General features: G+C 39.8%; 1 protein-coding gene across 1 annotated transcript in view; it reads left to right on the top strand.

The window, feature by feature from the left end:
• GALC (galactosylceramidase) overlaps nucleotides 1–3,181 on the top strand; it is a 33,192-nt gene extending 30,011 nt beyond the window's left edge. Inside the window, 1 exon segment of the mRNA XM_032691110.1 lies at nucleotides 521–3,181. Coding sequence (XP_032547001.1) covers nucleotides 521–668 — 148 coding nt within the window. The 3' untranslated portion in view covers nucleotides 669–3,181.
• The last annotated feature ends 16,205 nt before the right edge of the window (nucleotides 3,182–19,386 follow it).

The raw sequence follows: 19,386 nt of genomic DNA, 5'->3' as shown, positions 1-19,386 counted from the left end.
TTAGTGGAACACTGGCAAGATAAACTGTAATTTTTCCTGAAACTGTTTTTAATTTCAATGGCTTGAAGTAGCTTGAGTGATACTTGAAAGTTCTGCTGTCTCCTCTTCCTCTCAGCTTAATCTATCTTTACTTTCTGCCTAATTCTGCAGAATTAGTGCCATGTATATCATAAGTAGGGGCCAGATATCTTAAGACAGTAGAGCTGTTTGAGGGAGCCTAGTAAAAGTGGAAGAGGAAAACCAGTTTACCTTTCAGATTTTACACTGAGTTAGTAAAGCTGTGAGTTAGGGAAGATGAGCCTTTTATATATTCCCCGTAAAGGCATTAGATCTGTTTCACAGAGCTGATAGACACTGGAGGATTCTGTGCAATATTTAGAAGCACCTCTGCATGAAAAATGTGTGAAACGTAGTTGAAAGTTGACTTGACATCTCTCTGCTTTGTCTTGTCTCCCATGTGAGTAGGCTCAATGTCAACACAGATGCTAGATTTTACAAAGCTAACATTTTCCTTTTTTTGACAGGGCAATTCTGCCTCAGGACTGTTAAATGGTTATCCGCTCTGGGAGAATGTCACTGTTTCTAAACCAAGCAATGGCTGGGCTGCTCTTGGAACTCGCTCGTTTGAGTTTGCACAGTTTGACAACTTTCACGTTGAAGCCAGCTGAGGTGCCTTTCATGTTTGGAGAACCCAGTTCTCATATTACTTTGAATAAGAGCCAGTTCAAACTTGGAGGAGAACTTAATGCTATGCTGTGATTGATCTGTTGGCAAAGAATCTGTATTCTGTCCTTATTATTTGTTAAAGGTTTACTTGAGTAGATGTCAACATGACTGTAACTTTATCCCCAGTTGCTATGGGATTTTTGCCCTTTGATTTTTTGGGGTAAATTTTAGTTCAAGGTAATGATGAAAACAAGTTCATGGATTTAAATATCTTTTAATAACAACATCTTAACTTACCAGCTCACTTTTAAGATAACTTTAGAAGTTAACCGAAGACAGGTGCATCTTAAGCTGCATTATTTAACACTTCCATGATTATGTCCGTTCCTTTCACTGTGAAAGAAAGAATTAAGTGCCAGTAAGCCTTATGAGCCAGTGGCCCTGTACTTTTGTAGGTCTATCATTTTCAAGTTTCATTTGGATAAAGTACCTAGATTTTCAATAGTAAAAAAAAGATGTTTTGTCTGTTTCTTTGCTACAGTCCTGTGACTAGACATTATGGTACTCCAAGTGCATTTGATTAGTTCTTCCTGATTACTTCTTCCAACTTGCATTGCCAGCCCTAAAATAGATCCTATTTTCAGTGGAATGTAAATACGCCTTATGGCTGATCAGGCAGTGCAGGATGTGCCTTACTTCTAATCTACCTCCTCTTTCCAATGAAAGGGTTGAAATAGATGAAAAGATACCATAACTTACAGTTTGTTGATGATAACCTTGTGGGTTTTTTGCATGGTGCAAAGAATAAAAACTTTGCATTATGGATGCTGGCAAGCAGAGTACTTATTTTGCGTCAGGTCACGTGTGTAAACTGGCCTTTGTTTTCTAGAAACTTAGGCAACCATCTCTCACTTTTGATGGATCTAAAGCTTAGAACATAAAATAATTAAAGCATAACATGTTATTTAGCTTACCATATTACTGTGGCACAGAGGAGATATGGATACTATCACTTCCTAGTATAAAAGAAAATTAAAAAAAAATAGTCTTTGCCCTTAAGAACCTGCAGTCTGTTCATAAGGTAAGTGACAGCAGGTGGGCAGAGACAGAATTGTATAGTAAGCCAGCCAGTGGCACTGACACAGTAGTGTCTGTTTTTCAACTTTTCCTATGTATCGTGGGGTGAAATTCAGAGGGAACTTCAGATCCTTGAGAAAGGAGGGATTCTGTTTTGCTGTTGCTTCATTTTATTTTTTTTTCCCCCCAAGTTACTGTGTTATAAGAAAGCAAATCATTGAGAATATAAAGAGGTACTGAATGGGATTTTCCTCACACACATTCCAACTTCAATTGGCTTCTTATTTTTCTTGTTTGCTGTTGGTCAGAAGACGTCTGTTGCCATAATGAAACATGCCTCCTGTGTCCATCTATTTTTCACATTCACATCATAAATAACTGACAAGTGAGTAGTCTGCAGACTTGATAGGGCAGTAGTAGCTGTATGAGGCCATTTGTACCAGGCAACATCTTGAGAAAAAGATTAGCAGTATACTTGCATTATAGACATTATTCTTCTGATCCATTTTACTTTGAAGGCTGATTCCAGTAAGTGTTAACTTCAGTCTTTGAAGTTGTCATCTCATGTAGAGTTAATGTAATACAATCATTCCTGGAAATTTTTTATGAAATTTTACTTTCCGAATTAGGTTTTGGAGAAGAGAATGTTCCATCTCTAATAACTGAAAATGCTTTGTCTTTTAGCTGTTATACTGATACTGCTTAATTTTGTACTGCTAGTAACCTTGAAAAATGGTTTCAGACCACTAAACTTTAAAATTCTTAGAAGCTTCCAAATATGAAGTAACTGTTTACTTAACGGGGTAAAAAATGAAAGCCTGTTTTCCACATCATTTTCATTTGATGGTTGAAGTATGGATGCAGATCTGTTCATTACTTGTTTGATTTCATAAGGGATGTCACTGGTTACTCCAAATGTGAAGGAATTTAATTTTGGGTCCTCATATTCAAGTAATATGAGTATAATATCTCAGAATAATTTATTTTAGCTGTGATGGATTTTCCTAGTAGGATACTTCTGAAGACTTCCTGGTAGCTTCTGCATCTGCAAGCAGTGTTTGTGCAAGAGTGAGATCAGCAATGATGCAGTTATTCCAAAGAAGCTGTCCATTTTTTTTACCTTTCAACGCACTAGTGTATTAAACTGTACTGTTATATTGGTGTATTAAACACAATGTATTTTGTCACTGGACAAGTGATTTTTTTCCCTAATCTTAGTTACAATGTTAAAGGATTAAAGTGCGATGAACAAAGTATGTGATTTAATGGTGATATAATGTTATTCATCTTCATATGTCTGTAATTCTTCACCCTTCAGCAGATTGTAATATGTTTGGCAATAACAAGCTGTCAAGTTTTTCACTGAGAGGTGGATTTATGTTGTTGATTATAACACTAATCATTCCAAATGGACAAATAAAACACTTAAGCCCCCTTATTTGTGTAGAATGCTTCTGTAAATGTGGTCCTTTTTTTTTTCAGGAAGAAGTGACAGTTTTTCATTGTGGATTCTGATAAATATGCTTGGCATTAGCTTATTGTGTTAGAAGAGTTTTTCTGACACTCTGAATAGCCAACCAGTCCTCATTAAAAAATATCTTAAAATCCATATGCATTAGACTTGTGCTGTTGATAAATGATTTTCTTGTAGTGCTTAATATACATTTTTCATCTTTCTGGGTGGTTTTTTTTGTGTTTAGTGAAGGGAATTAAATTGTATTTGAGGACCAGTGGAGCAGAACTGCTGAGTACTAAGGTCTTACGAGATTTAGCTGAAAGTCAGTTTTACATATGGAAACAGACGGTGTTGTACAGATGTACTTTGAAGTTTAAAGGAGGCTTCTTTACTTTGAGTATCCTTTTGGATCTATCTTCAAATCCACTTTTTTTTTCCAGCTAACTTAAGTGTTCAACTTTACAAAGAGGGGAGAAATTCCATAGAGCTAGTTGTGTTTTCCAGGCCATCATACTGGAAATGCAGATATGAATCACCCTGGAAATACTGCCTTCCAGTAACCAGATATGTGCTACCACTGCGCAAACACTGCAATCAAGATCGGTTCTGTCCCTTCTCTACCACCCCACCTTTGAGGTTACACACAAGCAGTTCTTGGGATTCTCAACCCTGCAAAACACTGTGACTCCTTTGCGGGAAACTCTCTTACTTTAGGCTACTGGTGATGGGTCCTTTTGCAGCACCTCCTTGTATCACTGTATCAAAATAGATTTCTATTTTCAGATTGATTTGGACTGATAGTGGCCTTGCTCTTTCCTTACTGAATCGTTTTATTGCATCGTAGCAGCAAGTTGGTTGTTTTCCACTTAATACATTTTCATCGCTTGCTGGAGGGTTGTGCATGTTTTGAAAATAAGCACAATAATTGTTGCTGCCTTGATGATTTCAGTGGTATGGCCAAAGAGAGGACAGTGCTTAGACTTATTATTCTCACTCTGATGGTTTGGTTTTTCGAGGTGTTTTTTGTTTGGTTTGTTTTGTAACCCCTTGTGAACTACTACAGTCATATGAGTCTAGCATATGCTGGAAGTGTTAGGCAGGGAGATCGTAAAAAAAACACCCTAATTTTGAAGACTTGTTACGCTTGTAGTGGAATCATCAGGTAACCTTTTTAGTTTTGAGAATATTATACTTTGATACTTGATGAGACAAAATATGGCCAAATGATGTCAGGGTTTGCTGAAACAGAAAATGCAAATGATTATCCATTTTCTTAACGAATATATCGTAGGTAAAGGTATTGCTTTTTTGTGTGTGGCTGGAACCTTAGAAATCATCCTGATCATATAGGTAATGCATGAAAAAATTAGCATGAGCAAGTTCCTCCTGCCACGAGTTATGTTCCTTCCATTTATTCTCAAGTGTCACTGAAATCATAAAGGTGATGTTTCTAGAACTTGTGTTCTAAAAAGAACCAAACAACTAGTAATTGAGCAGAGGAAATATGTGTTTGCAGCAGTGTTGCCAAGCTTTCACTGTGTGCCAGAATACTTCCATGTGGTTATTGGCCCGAAGGAATTTTATTTGGATAAGGTTAGAAACAGACACAGAACTCAAACATAAGTTTTTTCAGGGGCTCCTAGTAACTTTGCAACTAGTGCATTAAACCTGACTTTTACTTTGTACACCCTAGCTGAACTTAGACATATCTCTGGAAAGCAGGGATGAAGTATCCTAAAGTATTTGGAGTTGGAGTGTTGACTGTTTTCTTTTAATCCCTTTTCTGTTTGTGTCAAGTGACTAAGTTTAAACTTCACTTAGGGCAGGAAAACAGTGATTTTTTTGTTTTTTCTGTGCTCATAGATTCAAAGTACTAGAGGTGGCTCAGTAGGTTTTGTAAGAGGAGACTGAACCTAGTGCATAATGTTACATGATCTGGGGATCCTCATGGTCTAAGACAGAGGACATAACACCAAATCACTATTAAAAAAGGCCTAAACACACAATCACTAAAAAAAAAACCCCTCCAAACAAACTGCACACATGTTCCCAAATAGTACAGGGAAAAGCAAGAACAGGTCTAGGTTTAGCTTGTTCCTTTGTTCAGTTCCTGCTGCAAAATACAGCCATCTTCCTTACTGTTTTCTGTTAACAATATGTCGCAGTTTGAGACCCTCAAAAATCCACTTTCCAAGTTCAAGCCCCGACCACAATTTGCTTCAGTGTGACAGAGTTTCAGACAAACAACAGCTACTCAGCATTGGGGAAGGGGAAATACTTACAAGGTTTTATTTACATACATATATATAGGTAACAAACCTATCTTTTTTACGATGAAATAATATATTTACATTAGATAATTTTCTCTTCTTCTTCAACAAGAGTCCAGGAAGAAAAGAAGAAGTCCTTTGTTCACTTTTCAGGTCACAGTTCCTTCAAAATTAGTTTCTGTGGTATTAGTTAGTGTCCTTTATTTTTAAGGTAGCAGATTGAGTATGCAGTCAGAATTTTTTATTCTTACTTTGTGAAATCCAGTCCCTCAAGCCCAAGCCTTCGGGGCCTTCCTTAGAGACTTTCACTCCGCCCTCTCGATTCTGCTGCATTTCGGAACTCCCTTCAAAGGAAGTCCACCCTCTTTCCAAAAGAGGGTCTCTAAGGGTTGTTGGGGAGATTTAATTCAGTCTTACCCCAAAACAGTACTTCATTGAGTTTTCTCTGTTCTGTTGCCAGCTCCCTCCTTGCAGGACATCTCTCTGTGTCTTTGAGCCTGGTTCCACTCCATCTCACTGCTGCTGGCTATCTTTTTGGCTTTCAACCACCGCTGTCTCTGTTCAACTCTGCACACAGCCATCTTCTTTCCCCCTCACAGAAGAGGGGAAAGAAGGTGTGATCCAGGGGACTCCAATTCTTTTGCAGTCCCCTCGATCACCAGCCCCGGGGGTCTCCACTCAGCTACTGTGCTGCTCCAGGCCCCCCAGCCAGAGGCTGGAGGGGAGGGGCTGCTGGCCCTCCGTCCTCGTGGCTTCACAACGTGGCTACAGCTTTTTCAACTACCTCAACTTCCTTCTCTCCCAACCTGTGCCATATGTTGATTTTTACAGTAGCGAAATGTAGCTTCTGATTGGCCCTGGCACACCAGGAACACCACTCCCCGGAGTTAACCACTTTTCTAACTCCAGGGGAAAACACTTTTTATCCCAGGACACAATATTTTAGTTAAATACCTACAGAGAATTCAGGATATCATTGTTGCTAAAAAGCAAAAGTATTTTAGCTAATTATAGACACTGTATTTCCCAAGAGCTCTAGGATTAGAAAAGGTTGGAAAACGTGAACACAGGTTATGCAGCTGAAAGGCATATCTGTGATGTGTGTGAATCAGTCCTGCTCCTGATTGCAGAAGATTTCTTCCCTTTGAGCATAGCAGCAGAGCTGTATGAAAAGGGAAATGTTTCTCTGTTACTGCCACCCCCCTTCCAAGGTTTTGGAAAGCTTCATGTACATCAACCAGTCTGAGGTCACACAGGAGGAACTCTATAGCCTCTTAGCTTGATTATACACCGCTAACAGAGTCATTTGAAAGAGCAGATGGCAATGACAAAACAGCATATCCTGTTAAGGATGTCCATATTCCCTTCTAATGTGATTGCTCTTGTAGTGGGAGCAATAAATGATAGTGTTCACTGGCAAGAAGTCAGCCAGGTTTGTGCTGAACTGAGGTGCCACGCTGATGTCTTGGTGCAAGGATCTGTAAAGCTTCACTGGGATGCACAATGTCTCTGGCATAAGCTGACTATTTCCTGTTCAGTCTAAGATTGCTGTTTAATGATTGAACTTCATTTTTTTTCTTGCTGCTCAGCTGATGCTTTATCTTAAATAAATAGTTTTGCCAGCATTATAGAAAAAATGCAGCTGGGCAAGCCTGTACCAGAAGGAGAAAGGCGAGAGTACCCTGTTGATTGTTCAGCCATCTCTTTGCTAAATAAGAGTTTTTTTCTGTTGCACATTTTTAGGACCTACCTTAGTTGATTGGTGAGACGAAAGGGTGAGAGATCTTCCAATTCTCTTTTATGGGTGACTGTTCTGCTATTGATTTTAAAACGAACGCATCATGCTTTTGTTTATGATCTATGTAAGGGGTGCAGGGAGATTGACCAGCTTTTCTTCCCAAATCATGATAAAATCAAGATTGATACTGCAGAAAGTATTTCGTATTTATTGAGCTCTAGTATTTGCTTGTGGAATGAATTGAGTCTTTCATGAAACACCCGTGATTCACCTTTGAGAGGCAAAATGCTTTGATTCGATGAATAGAGATACCTTCACTATGAGCACCCACTTCCCAGGACTATGAGAGTTTCTGTTACGGTGTTACTGAATCCATGTGGGAGACTCATTTCAAATGCCATGTTGAGGAAGATGTAAATAATTTTTCTAAATGTTAGTTCTGGTGGATCTCTGCAACAAAATTCCAGCCTCCCCATATGTACTATATTCTTATGTACCTGGTTTCATTCTCCTTTTGTGTTTGCACTTTTAAATGGTAAATACTAGAGATATCAATTCTCAAATACTTAGCCAAGTGAAAATGCAACAATCTTTATTTTTGTACAGTTTGATCTTTTTAACTCTGTATGCAGCTAATTTTTTTTTCTTGTGCTGTATCTGAATATTGTCACTTCACTTGATTTTTTTTAATAAATAGAATTAATGTAAACCAGGCTCTGCAAGGAGGCATAAGCAGGGCCCTGTAGGCATCTCAACTTTCTTCTGATGTTTTAGCCCCCAAGCCACAAGTCACCTTAACTGTATTTTTTCTTTCCTACCTTCATCTCCCACACACTCCCCAGTGCCATATAGGGAAGCCACCTGGGTGACATCCTCACTGGTAGTATTAAGGATTAAAGGTGAGTGTTTTTCTTGTGTGTGACACAGTGAATTGGGAATGATAGATGCCAATCTTCTGTACCTTCTTTGTAGAACTCAACTTCCTGGAATTAAGGCATGTTTTTGATCTGTTTTATTATACAACCAGGCATTGGAATGTTAATAGTCTGAAGGATTTTTTTTCTTTTCCTTTGAACCGTATTTCTTTCTTTTATTTTTACCCAAGAACCTTGATGCAGAAGGGGTGCTGGGTTGCTTTTATTACATCGAAACCTGATTACAGCAATTCTGAGTTTAGCAACCTCCCTGATGAGCATATACTGCATCCTCAGATGCCTTTGAAGACTTCTGCTGGGGGTACTTGTCTGTACTAGGTCATTTCAGAAGGCAGTTTCTCTGGAAAAGTTGCTAGTTTCTGCTAAAGTAATATGCTGATTCTAAGTATGGTGGTGATTATTTTCTGCTCTGTGATGTTTTAGCTTTGCATTTTCTAACTGAAATTTCTTTTTTCTTCCTGTTTCTACTAATTCAAAAGACTGTGGACCTCATCTCACTTGTTTAATCTGCAAGGAACTCAGCACCATGTTGATATTACCAGTGCCCTCTACTGCAGTTGAGAGAACTGTGTGTTGCATGCTGCATGTTTCTGGTGATCTAGAGAGTTTCTGTTTAGGTTTATCTCTGACAGTGCTCTGAAATCAGAATATAATGAATTTACATATGAACCTGTACTGAATTTCAAAACGTACAGTTCTGGTTTTAAATGATTATGGGGCACTGTGTGCGGTCCTGGATAATATAGCATTAAATTCACTACACTTACCAGATGTACAAATGAGTGGTAGATGGAGTTCTGGAGTTGCATCCTAACATGGTGTCCTGGACCTCACTCTATGCCTCACTTTCCTCACTAAAAACAGATGCAACACAGGGATATCATAGCACTGAGCAGTCTTCCTTAGTAGACCTGAAATAGAGCTGCTGCTTTAACTTCCCTCCTACAAAGACTAAAAGTGTTAGCAGGGACAACACTGATTAAAAGCTCAGCGTCACATTCTGTTGGAAGTGTGAGTGGGAAAATGACAGTGACCTGAGAGCAAACCACTGCAGATGTGCATCTGTTTGGTGATCGTCAGCTCTGCCTTAGTGATGGTGGGAGACTGGGAGGTGTGACTTCATTTCCTTTTAAATCCACCACTGAATGTTCTTCCCTTTTTATTCTTCACCTCTGCATGGGATAGTGATGATGCTCTGCCTCTAATGGTAGTCACATTATGAGTGTAGGTCTTTTCGCACAGTTTTGGAAAGGACACCCTTGATTCTGTGTACATTGGTGTCCTGTGGTTTCCCAGTCCAACAGTCTCACGGCAGAGAGAAAACAGGCAAAAGCAATGGAGTTGGTGAACTGAAACATAGGCACATCACCAACAGCTGCCACTACCCGCAAAGAAATCTTCTGGAAATGGTAAGGCAACATGTTAAGCTTCACAGTGCCTTTCTAGTGGAACTGGTAGAATAGAGATGAGTGGGATAGGTTGGAAATGGCCTTGTTTGGTATAGCAACACATAGTGGAATGAAGGAAAGCATACATAGTGTCTCCCTCGAGATGTATCAGTCCCTGCGTATTTAGCTTGATGTAACAAGGGAGGAGGATTTGTGTCAATGCATCTGTAAAAGCTTGAGTCCATAATAGGCCCTTAGAAATCCTCATCTTCAGGCTCTCTCCTTTCTTTTTACTGAAAAAAAATGATGTCAGTTGTACCTAGCAAAAAACCAGAATGATACGAGAGGAAAACAAGGCCAAGTCTACTTGTTTTATCTGCAGTTACCTTTCCTCAGTGTTGTTTTCCTGAAGCTAATGAACACTGCCCACATTATTGCTTAACTATAGCTACTTCTTTTCCTCTGGAGACCTAATTCCCTGTGAAAAGTCTCTCAGTCCTAACCAAAACCAGATAAACAGCAATGCTATTCCAGTTCACTGAGTGTGACTGACACGGTATTTGAAATCACCACTCAGTCCAGACAGTCAGGAGGGGCAGCTTGTACTTCAGGCTGCAAAAAGACCCACCTCATTACAGCAAGTCTGATCTGTACTCAGAAAAAAAAAAAAATCTGCAGTGGTATCTCAAAGATTGGTTTCGGAATGAAAAATTGAGGTTTGACATGAACCTTAGGACTTTTTATCTTCTGTGACAAGTTCGTAAAGCAAGAGGCCCTGCAGTCTGTGCTAGAGGCACTAGATGGCAGTGGAAGTATGGCTAAGAAAATAGCTGTCCTGCTTCTCTGAGCCATAAAAAACAAGCAATGAGGGAGGCTTTACTTGAGAAGAAAGATAAGGTTGAGACTATGGATAGCCTTCTGTGCACAAAAGCCAAGGCTTCCCTTATAAGGAATACTAATTCTTCTTTTAATAATTTTACATCTCCTTTAAGCAGATTAATTTATAAAAACCCAAATGCTTTGTAACGCATCTGTTACCTACAGTGGCTTGTCTGGATCAAAGCTATTAAAACAAGAAAAAGCCCCAAATGTCCAATTGCTACCAGTGACATAGCTTTTGTGTGTGTGTCTCATTAATCTTTAACTTGTGTGTTCAAGCTGAGAAATGATCTGCAGCAATTATCTTTAGAGCACAATGAATTTGCTCTTCACTGATGATTATGTTGCTACAACCTATATCCTAAAAGCATTTGACATGCCACAGCCCCAATACTGGAAGGTCTCCCTAGGAGCATGCAGCTGTATGTACTCTACAGAGACTCAGTATGGGAGGGCTGTGCACAGGTGGGATCACAAGACAAAACCCCAGACTCGATATGACAGCAAATGAGAACAGTGTATAGGAGCTTTTTACAGTGTACAGCTGCAAGATTGTTATTTCTCATCACTTTGAGGATTTCTGAGGTGTGGGGCTCATCTTTTCTGCTTAAGTTTTAAAGTATAAAATTGATAGCTTGGGCAGCTGCAAGGGACAGGCTCACTGTGTGAGAAAGAAGCAGCATATTTGCACTGACAGAGGAATTGTCATCCAGCTTACCCTTGAACAAGGCGGTTCTTTGCTCAAAGGGCTCTGGAGACAAGGAAAGGCAGCAGCCCTGTAAACATGTGTGAAGGGAGGTCACAAAGAGCACGTCAGAAACAGGAACTGGCTGACTTTGGGGTGATTATAGAACTTATGAAAACGAAGAGGTCAACAGTGTGAAAGCAAAAAGGGAGGATGGGTTTGACCATTATCAAGTATTGCAGAACAGCATAATCAGAAATATGGGAGAGGTAAATGAGCAGCATTTACCGGGAAAGCAATTCACTCCCTCATGCCAGGTTTTCAAAAGCTTTATGCACTTTAGGTTAATAGCCAGCTATTTGCTTTCACCTTGGATTAAGCCCCAGGTTTCCCGAGATGCTGTCCTTCTCTGTCCCTTACAGACCCCCACTGTGTTGGACGTAAATATGGGCTGTCTCAGATCAGCCTCTCTGGCAGCACCTTGCTCAAGGAAATCCTTACTTATGGGTTGCCTGGTTTTCTTTCTGTACCTTTGGCATTGCCCCAGAAAGGACCTACCTGGATATGTGTAGGGACTGGGAAGTAGAAGGATTTTGTGTAATTTAAAACAAATATACAAGATCCTGTCATGAAAATGTATCATTATGCCTTGCCTTCTGGAAAGCAAAGTGAGAAATGCTCTGATTTTGATGGAGTTTATAACAATACCTAGAGGATGTTTGAAACTTAAGTGGGGACTGTTCTTTAGTCTTGCTTTTACATAAGGTGTCCATGAGGTTTTCTTCTCCAGAGGATGGATACATCATTTGTGTGGTGGGGAGAAGGTACAAGGCAAGGAACGTGATGCTTATTTGTCTTAGGTGGCTCTTAGGAACAGTATTTCATGCGAGGTTTTGCAGAGGAGGAAGATAATGTTTTCTGTGGGAGTGTCATGCGCCTGCCTAACAAGAGGTAACGTATTTGAAAAACTACAGAAATTTTCCTTATTGATTTATAACCTTAATACTGTCTGGGTATTTTTGTCCATTTTCTTTATGAAATTCCTCTGAGCGTTGGTTGTTTTACAGGCCTTTAGGTGCTCTGTGCTTCTGGGTCATGACTCTTTTCCTTGTAGTTTGCTCTGACAGGAAGTGATCTTCAGGAACATCTCAGGTTTTCATTTTGCCTTTCCTTGCTATAACTTTAACTTCTTGTGCAAAAGTGAGAAAGAAACCTTTCCATGAGGTGCTAGGGGACTAAAATGTGGTCACTGAACCTTGACAGGTCTTCCCTTTAACCTACAATGCTTTGAAGGCAAATTACTTACCCAAAAATGTGCTTGGGTGCGAAGCATATACAGGAAAATGGAAGAGAGATTCCAAGATACCATATGGCCTGTAGAGGACAGTGGTTATTTGCAAATGTCTTTGGAGCGGGTGAGTTACAGGGCTCTGTCTCAGCCAGCAGGATAACACCAGGATGACTGAGCTTGGTGTAGCCAGTGCAGGCATGCAGCTTGGCAGCCTCTTAGCAATGTTTTGAGTTGTTTTGAAACATTCCTTCTGCATTATTTAGTGAGTGAATTTACTTAGGACAGAACCTTTAGCTCCTGAGAGAGAAGGAAGAGCCAGATGAATTGCTGTTGTAAATCTGTGCTTGCCAGCCGCTGGTGAGAACTCCTGTTTCTGGCTTCCCCATCAGTAATGACAAACCAGCTGTTTGGCCCCAGTGCTGCAATGCTGCTGGGTGCCTGGGCTGCCTCGTGCTGTAATACATAGCACAGAGCAGTAAAGTTAATAGGGAGGACTTCTAGTAACAGAGGAGCTATAATCTGATGCCTCAGAGAGCCGTACATAACGCTCGGCAGAGCAGAGTCTGCTGAGAGCTGTAATGTGAAAAACACTGCATCAGGCGGTAGGGCTTGTGCCAGGCCCTGGACCAAGGGAATAGCTGGCTGAGGAGCAACCCTCTGCTAGTTATAGGATGTTCTAAGTGAAGGAATGGACCTAACTCCCAGAGGGAGTGACGACAGGGAACTTGGTGACCTTCAGCTTGAGCTGAGGGTAGTTAGCCCTTCTGCAGGTAGTTCTGTGGAGGTTTCTGGTTGGATTTCTGTCCTCGTGCAATCTGTCCTTATAACTCTCTTGGTGAAGAGATGGAAAGGTATCTCAGCTGATTAAGGAAGTTTGGGAGGTAGGATTTCACCTTCAGACCAAGGGGATGGAACGATATCATCTTAAGCTGTGAGTAATTTTTAGTACTGTTGATATTCCTGTAGGGTGATAGGCCAAACCACCTATATTGTCAGCCTGTTGGTAGGGTTCTAATACTGAATTATAAAAACCCTTGTGTACCTGAAATTGAGATGTTTGAGTTACTGAAGAATTACCCAGTTTTGCACCAGTCCTAAAGTCAGAATTATGTCAAGCCACCGATGTGAGTTTCTTGTATCTGAGACTCCCTGTCTGTAAGATGGTGTGCCAGTGACATTATGCCAGTCTTGAAATCTATTGATAAAATTTCTATAAAAAATGAAAAAATGTTATTATAGATCAGAGAACCAATACAAGAATTACAGCTCTTGCCTTTTAAAATTCCCTTCCTCCCCAGAAATAATAGCTTGCATTATAGAAAGTCAGCATCGTGTATTGCAATTTGCTCTGGAGAACCGGAATACTAAAACCTGGACCATAGTTTGGTGAAGGCAATGCAAAAACTGAGACGTGAAAGATCAGTTGTTATGTACACAAAAAAGGTTTAATCCGAGCTCTGCATGCTGGGACTTCTTTAGGAAGAGAACTGTGATTCTGCAATCCAAGAGGCATTTGTCTGTTGTGTTAAATATGGCTAAATATTTAGCTTCATTTCAATGGATTTCATGATAAGGCTTCTTTTTCATATTTTATTTATTCATCTTTTTATAACCGTCATGGAGAAATGGAATTTCTATTCTGTGACAAAAGATGTCTTTGGTAGGGGAAGAACTCAATCTTGGAAAATTCTGAGGAAAAATTCCACTTGGAGATAACAATGACACATGGTGCTGTCATCTTCCTAACTTCTTTCAAGGCAGTCAGGTATCTGGAAAAATGAGGAGGCTGAGGAAACCAGAGTCAGCTTCTCACAAACTAATGATGGTGTTTAACATGTACCTGATGGGGTGGCAGAGGGATGGCAATGCATTCCTTTTGATGTTTTCACAACTGCTTCTGCAGCAGCTTCTGGAAGACCCACCAACAGGCAACTTTCAAAGCCATCTCATTGCTGCAGCATCCTCTTGAGCATGATACAGGGTACCTGTCACCTGTGCCTGTGGTTGGAATGGGAGAGGAAAGGATATCAAGGCAGTAACATTTTTCATCATGATTATAATTGTTATCATTTGCAGTGAAACCATGGCCTCAGTGACCTCTTTCTTTGAGCTCCTATTGTTTGCGTGAGGATCAGGATTTTAACTGTAGGAGAATTCAGATTAAGAAGCCAAAAAGATCCACTATGTTCACAAAAAAATGTGCAAAAGTGAGACAACAGGACTAATAACTTTCCTGGATTTGTTGCTTGAGGAACATAAGAACTTAAAAAGAGGAGACTTTTTCAGTGTGGTCCTTTCTTGAATCCACTTGGTGCATCTGGCATGTGTCTTAAGATTCAACCAAAAGCATCAAAACAGGTGACTGCAAGCTTGACTTCAGTGCTTCCTATACGTATTTCATGGTAGACATGGGCAGCTTTTTCTAATGCTGATTTTAAAAGCATAAATTACCATTCCAGAGCAGATCAGGATTTTCAGAGAGAGGAAAGAAGAGTTCACACCAGAGCAATACACAGCCTGGCAGTCGAGTTGGTGTGTCTGGATTTGGACCCTTGTTTTCTCTGATTTAGTCCTGGAAATTAAACTGACAGTCTGTTTTTCTATAATGTTGAGGTTGATTGCTATTTTGCGGGGATACATGTGGCTTTACTCTGGATTCAGCCTCATCTTATGCTGATTTACAATTGTTGTCAGATGAGTTTTGGCACTTGAGATGAGCTGTTGTAAAAACATTTGTATGTTCTTAGCTGGCAAAAAAATTGTGGTGTTTTAGTGATGCTTAAGACAGCTCCAGCATAGAGAAGACACACTATTAAAAAGAGTAAATCAAGCTCTGCAAGCATAATAGCTGAATTGGAGTGTGAGCTATTCCATTGTCTTTATATTCTACTTTGTTCCTGATATGTACACACAAAGACATATAAACTATTTACAGTTATGGCTTTGCAATTCAGTGTGTTGCTTACAGCCACAATACAATTTAAGAAAACAGCACAATATTGGACCAGCTATCACCAGTAAAGCTAGTTTTGCTTCATAAAATTATTTCTTTAGTGCATTTCTTCTATTCCAAACTGAATATCTTGATAAATCACAGTTGAAAGCATCTTGTAGAAAGACTAAATACTTGTATAATGACAAAATATTTTTTCTACTTACTGCTGTCTTATATGGGGGACTGTGGAGGGTGTCAAGTAGTAGTGGGGGTAAAGCTCTTTTTCCTGATTTTGCACTGAATGATTCTGGCAGTATCCATATCTTAATAGATTGGACAAGGGAGAAATCTCAGGTTCTGTGACGTGAGACAGTATCTTGAACTGTGCTCAGCCTTAAATTTGTGTTTCTTTTTATGGAATACAAATATTAAACACCAGTCCTAGCTTACCTTGATAGATAAGATTTAAGTTATGGGCACTCTGCTCTCTGTATGAGAGATCTGTACCCATACTATCTTTGGTTTCAGAAAAAGCTCACTAGCTGCTTCCTCTGCTCCCACTTTCAGCTTCTTGTATTTTCTTTAAATCTTAGACTACGGGTGAACAAAATCCTTCCATCTTTTGCCTTTCAACTACACGAGGCAACACTGCTTAAAATTCCAGTCTTTCGTATTCCATGAGCCCCTGGGAAGTCAATAAATGTCAAAGAAATGTTGGATTATTTATGTATTTATTAGGTCTATGCTGCATTTCTGAGAAGGCCTTGTGGCATTTGGCCATCACATTCTTTGAAGACATATCACAGGGTAGTAGTACTGTACATATATCAAAAGAATTTAGATGTTTCCCACAGTATGATGAATCTGTATTGTTCTTGAGACATTATTGTGTTGGACAAGCACTTCTCTCTTTATCCATTGGAAATGACTTGCTCAGCTCTCTTTTATTTTTTGTGTACTTTTTTAAGGATTCATAAGCAAATTTTAGTGCAAGAGGAAACCCAGGTGGTCTTAGACTTTGTGTATTTCATACAATAATTTTTCTCTAAATTACTTCCAAGTCATGAATACTCTCTCATAACAAATGCAAAAGAAGAATCTCATCAGGATGCTGCTTAAACCTTTTAGTAAAGTTTTACGGCTCTAGCATTGGTGATAGCATCTTTCTAGGTGGACAGTTGATGCTCTGTAATGAATTGCAGACCCCACTGATGCAGTTTGACAAGGCATACTCTAGCATTTATTTGACTAGTTATGGGTAGGGTCAGCACCGTCTGCTCCACTAAGTTTGAATCAAATGGTGCAGACAGCAGCTTTTTCTTAAATCTGGATATCCCACCCATGCTTGTGACAAGCACTCTGTTGTCATACCCTGCTGTAGTCTCTCTGAAAATCACATAGCGTCAACAGCCTTTGAAATAGAAATTATTTGTAGAGACTAGAGAACCCAACCCTCATGTCAGAGGGCCCTAGGGTCTTCCCTCTCCTCCTCCCTCTGCACTCCTCCCCATCCCCACAATCTCTGTGTGTCCCTTGTTTTGACTGTGGGTTGTATTTTAGAATTCAGCTAAATTTGGCTTATGGGTCAAATTTTGATTTGGACAGGAATAAAAAACTAACTCTTTCTTTGCTAGTGATGTTAATAATGGATAGACAGATTCTGTATCTTTCATGTCCTGTGCTAAGCTTTCAGATCAACGTGACAAGATAAGGGACTATGCAGAAACAGAAATGTGTGATATGTGTAAATTAAAAAGCCACTCTCCACAGCTTTGCAATGAGCAGAAAGATGCGAGTTGTGCCTAGCATGCTCATGCTGGACTTCAGAAGATTGACCAAGGACACTGTTGACTAATTCTTTTCCTTTAGAGAAAAACTAATATATGATTGTTATTATCCTGGCAGGTGAGACTGCTTTCTAAGTCTTATCTGCATTCAGTAAACATCCTGATATGTGGCCTATCATCCATAAAGGGATAAAAGGTTATGCTGATGTCTGGATTTAAACCAGTAGTTCATGGGCATTCAAATACTTCAAATATGTTGTGCTCAGACTATTGAGGTACATCTTCTGAAATCCGTCATCTGCTGCGGTGTGATAGTTAAAGCTGGTAGACTGGTAATGCATATTTAATGAATTCTAATAACTTGTTTTTGTGAGTAATCTGTCAAGAGGCCTCATTCTATTTATGCATTTGTCCATTGATCTGTTTACATGAACAGCTTTCGCTCTGTTATTTACAAATTACTCTCTAAGTGTGTTGTTCTCCATTTAAAAAGTGCTGACAGCCGAGTGGATAAGATGATGCTTTTGATCAGATAATCGATGTCCAGATCATTTATGCCTAACAGGAAGTAAATCAGAGGCCTTTCAAAATGGTTCCATGAATTTTACTGGCTATGGCATGTGTGGCAGCATGTTTATTCTCCCCAGTCACCCATGTGCACAAATACATCATTTGTGGCTACATTTTAAATAATAGGTTAACATCGTGCTCAAAATGAACAAATATCAACTAATACTTTATAAATATTCTGTATTATTTTTAAGCCTTCTGGATGTGTGTTGGTTACTTTGCAAGCCAGGTAGGGACATAAGTACAGATTGCCCAGATGATTCTGCATAAGATCTAGTGTAAGCAAAGAGAAATATAAAGGGAAATAAAGGTTACCTCCAGGATATTAAATATAGGCAGGTCCACATTTTGATGACATACTCACTTGGACACAAAACTTATGCACCTAAGTGTGCATAAAATCTTATTACTTTTTTAATGCATCAATTTAGGAGTAAGCCCAAGAATTCCAAGGTTAATTATTTGTATTTTTCATTACTGTAGATAATAAATTAAATGTCTGCCAATGTCATTGGGGTACCATTTTACTGAGTATGAAGGTGGAGTGCTATAGGATCTGCAAGGGGGTGATAATTTTTAGCAACACAGGTCTGCAGTCAACTGGGAAAGGAGTTTATTACTGACAGAATTTTTACTATGCTGGCTGTAAGTTTATTAAGCAGTATACTGCATAATTTCTGTCAGCATATTGTATCATTTTCTGAGCCATATAATAATATGGATTTGAACTTCTACAGTGCCTTCCATTTCTGCAGCTTCCTAAAAAGTTATACCCATATTAATTGCCATGGCACCTCAGAGAGGCAAAGAAATATTTTCCTTCTCCCAGGAGAATCAATACTTTAAGCAGTGAAAGTGAAGTGAAATGAAAGGCTCAAAATCAAGCTGAACATTGGTCAGGGCTGGGCTTGAAAAGGGAGTAGCATCTTGTGTCTTAGCTATTAGATTGACAGGTCTCAAAGCAACCGGTCTTGGCCACAGGCTTTCTACACAACAGTTAGTAAATCCCTTTTTCCTCAGTCCTGCTGATGTGACTATTTCTTGCTCCTAGTCTTGGCTTTTGTGGGAGTGGGTTCTTTGGGGTGGTATGCTTTCTGGAATGTACTTTGCTCAGTGACATGGGTTCTTTGGACACTATGTTAATTATCAAAAACACTCTCCCAAAATAACAACATATATTGTTACACAGGAGTGTAATTTTCCCCTGGACAGTGATACAAGGACTTTCCCTGTATAGTGCAGCACAACCATAGTTCCTCCTGTGACAGCTGGTGGAGTCATCTGAGGGTGAAACCAAACGTCTTTGATTATCCCAGAATATGCCCAGAGCACTAACACCTGGGGGCCCTGACCTCATCAGCCTTCCTAAGCTGTCCAGAACTTGGACAGAAAAACTCCAAGGGAAACCCAGGATGCTGGAAGCCACTGAGCTGGAGGTTTCTCTCACTGGCCCGTGTATCAGGTGCACAGTGATATTAGAATGCACAGTACCACCTCAATAACTGTCTGTCAGATTTGTTATGAGATAAGGCCTGTTTGTAGAACTTGATTAGGCAGTGGCAGGCTTTGCTACACTGAGGCTGTGAGCCCTGTAACCTGTTACAATATCACTGTGCTCTGCCTACCTGCCCTGATTCTTGGTTACTGGTACACTATCTTCTTCTTCGTCATTGTCCCTCTATGGTTGTGGCTGTGTTCCAGTGATGGGT

The sequence above is a fragment of the Chiroxiphia lanceolata genome, chromosome 6 (genome assembly GCF_009829145.1).
Source record: "Chiroxiphia lanceolata isolate bChiLan1 chromosome 6, bChiLan1.pri, whole genome shotgun sequence".
Lineage (NCBI taxonomy): Eukaryota > Metazoa > Chordata > Aves > Passeriformes > Pipridae > Chiroxiphia > Chiroxiphia lanceolata.
This window is presented reverse-complemented; position numbering and strand designations above follow the sequence as displayed.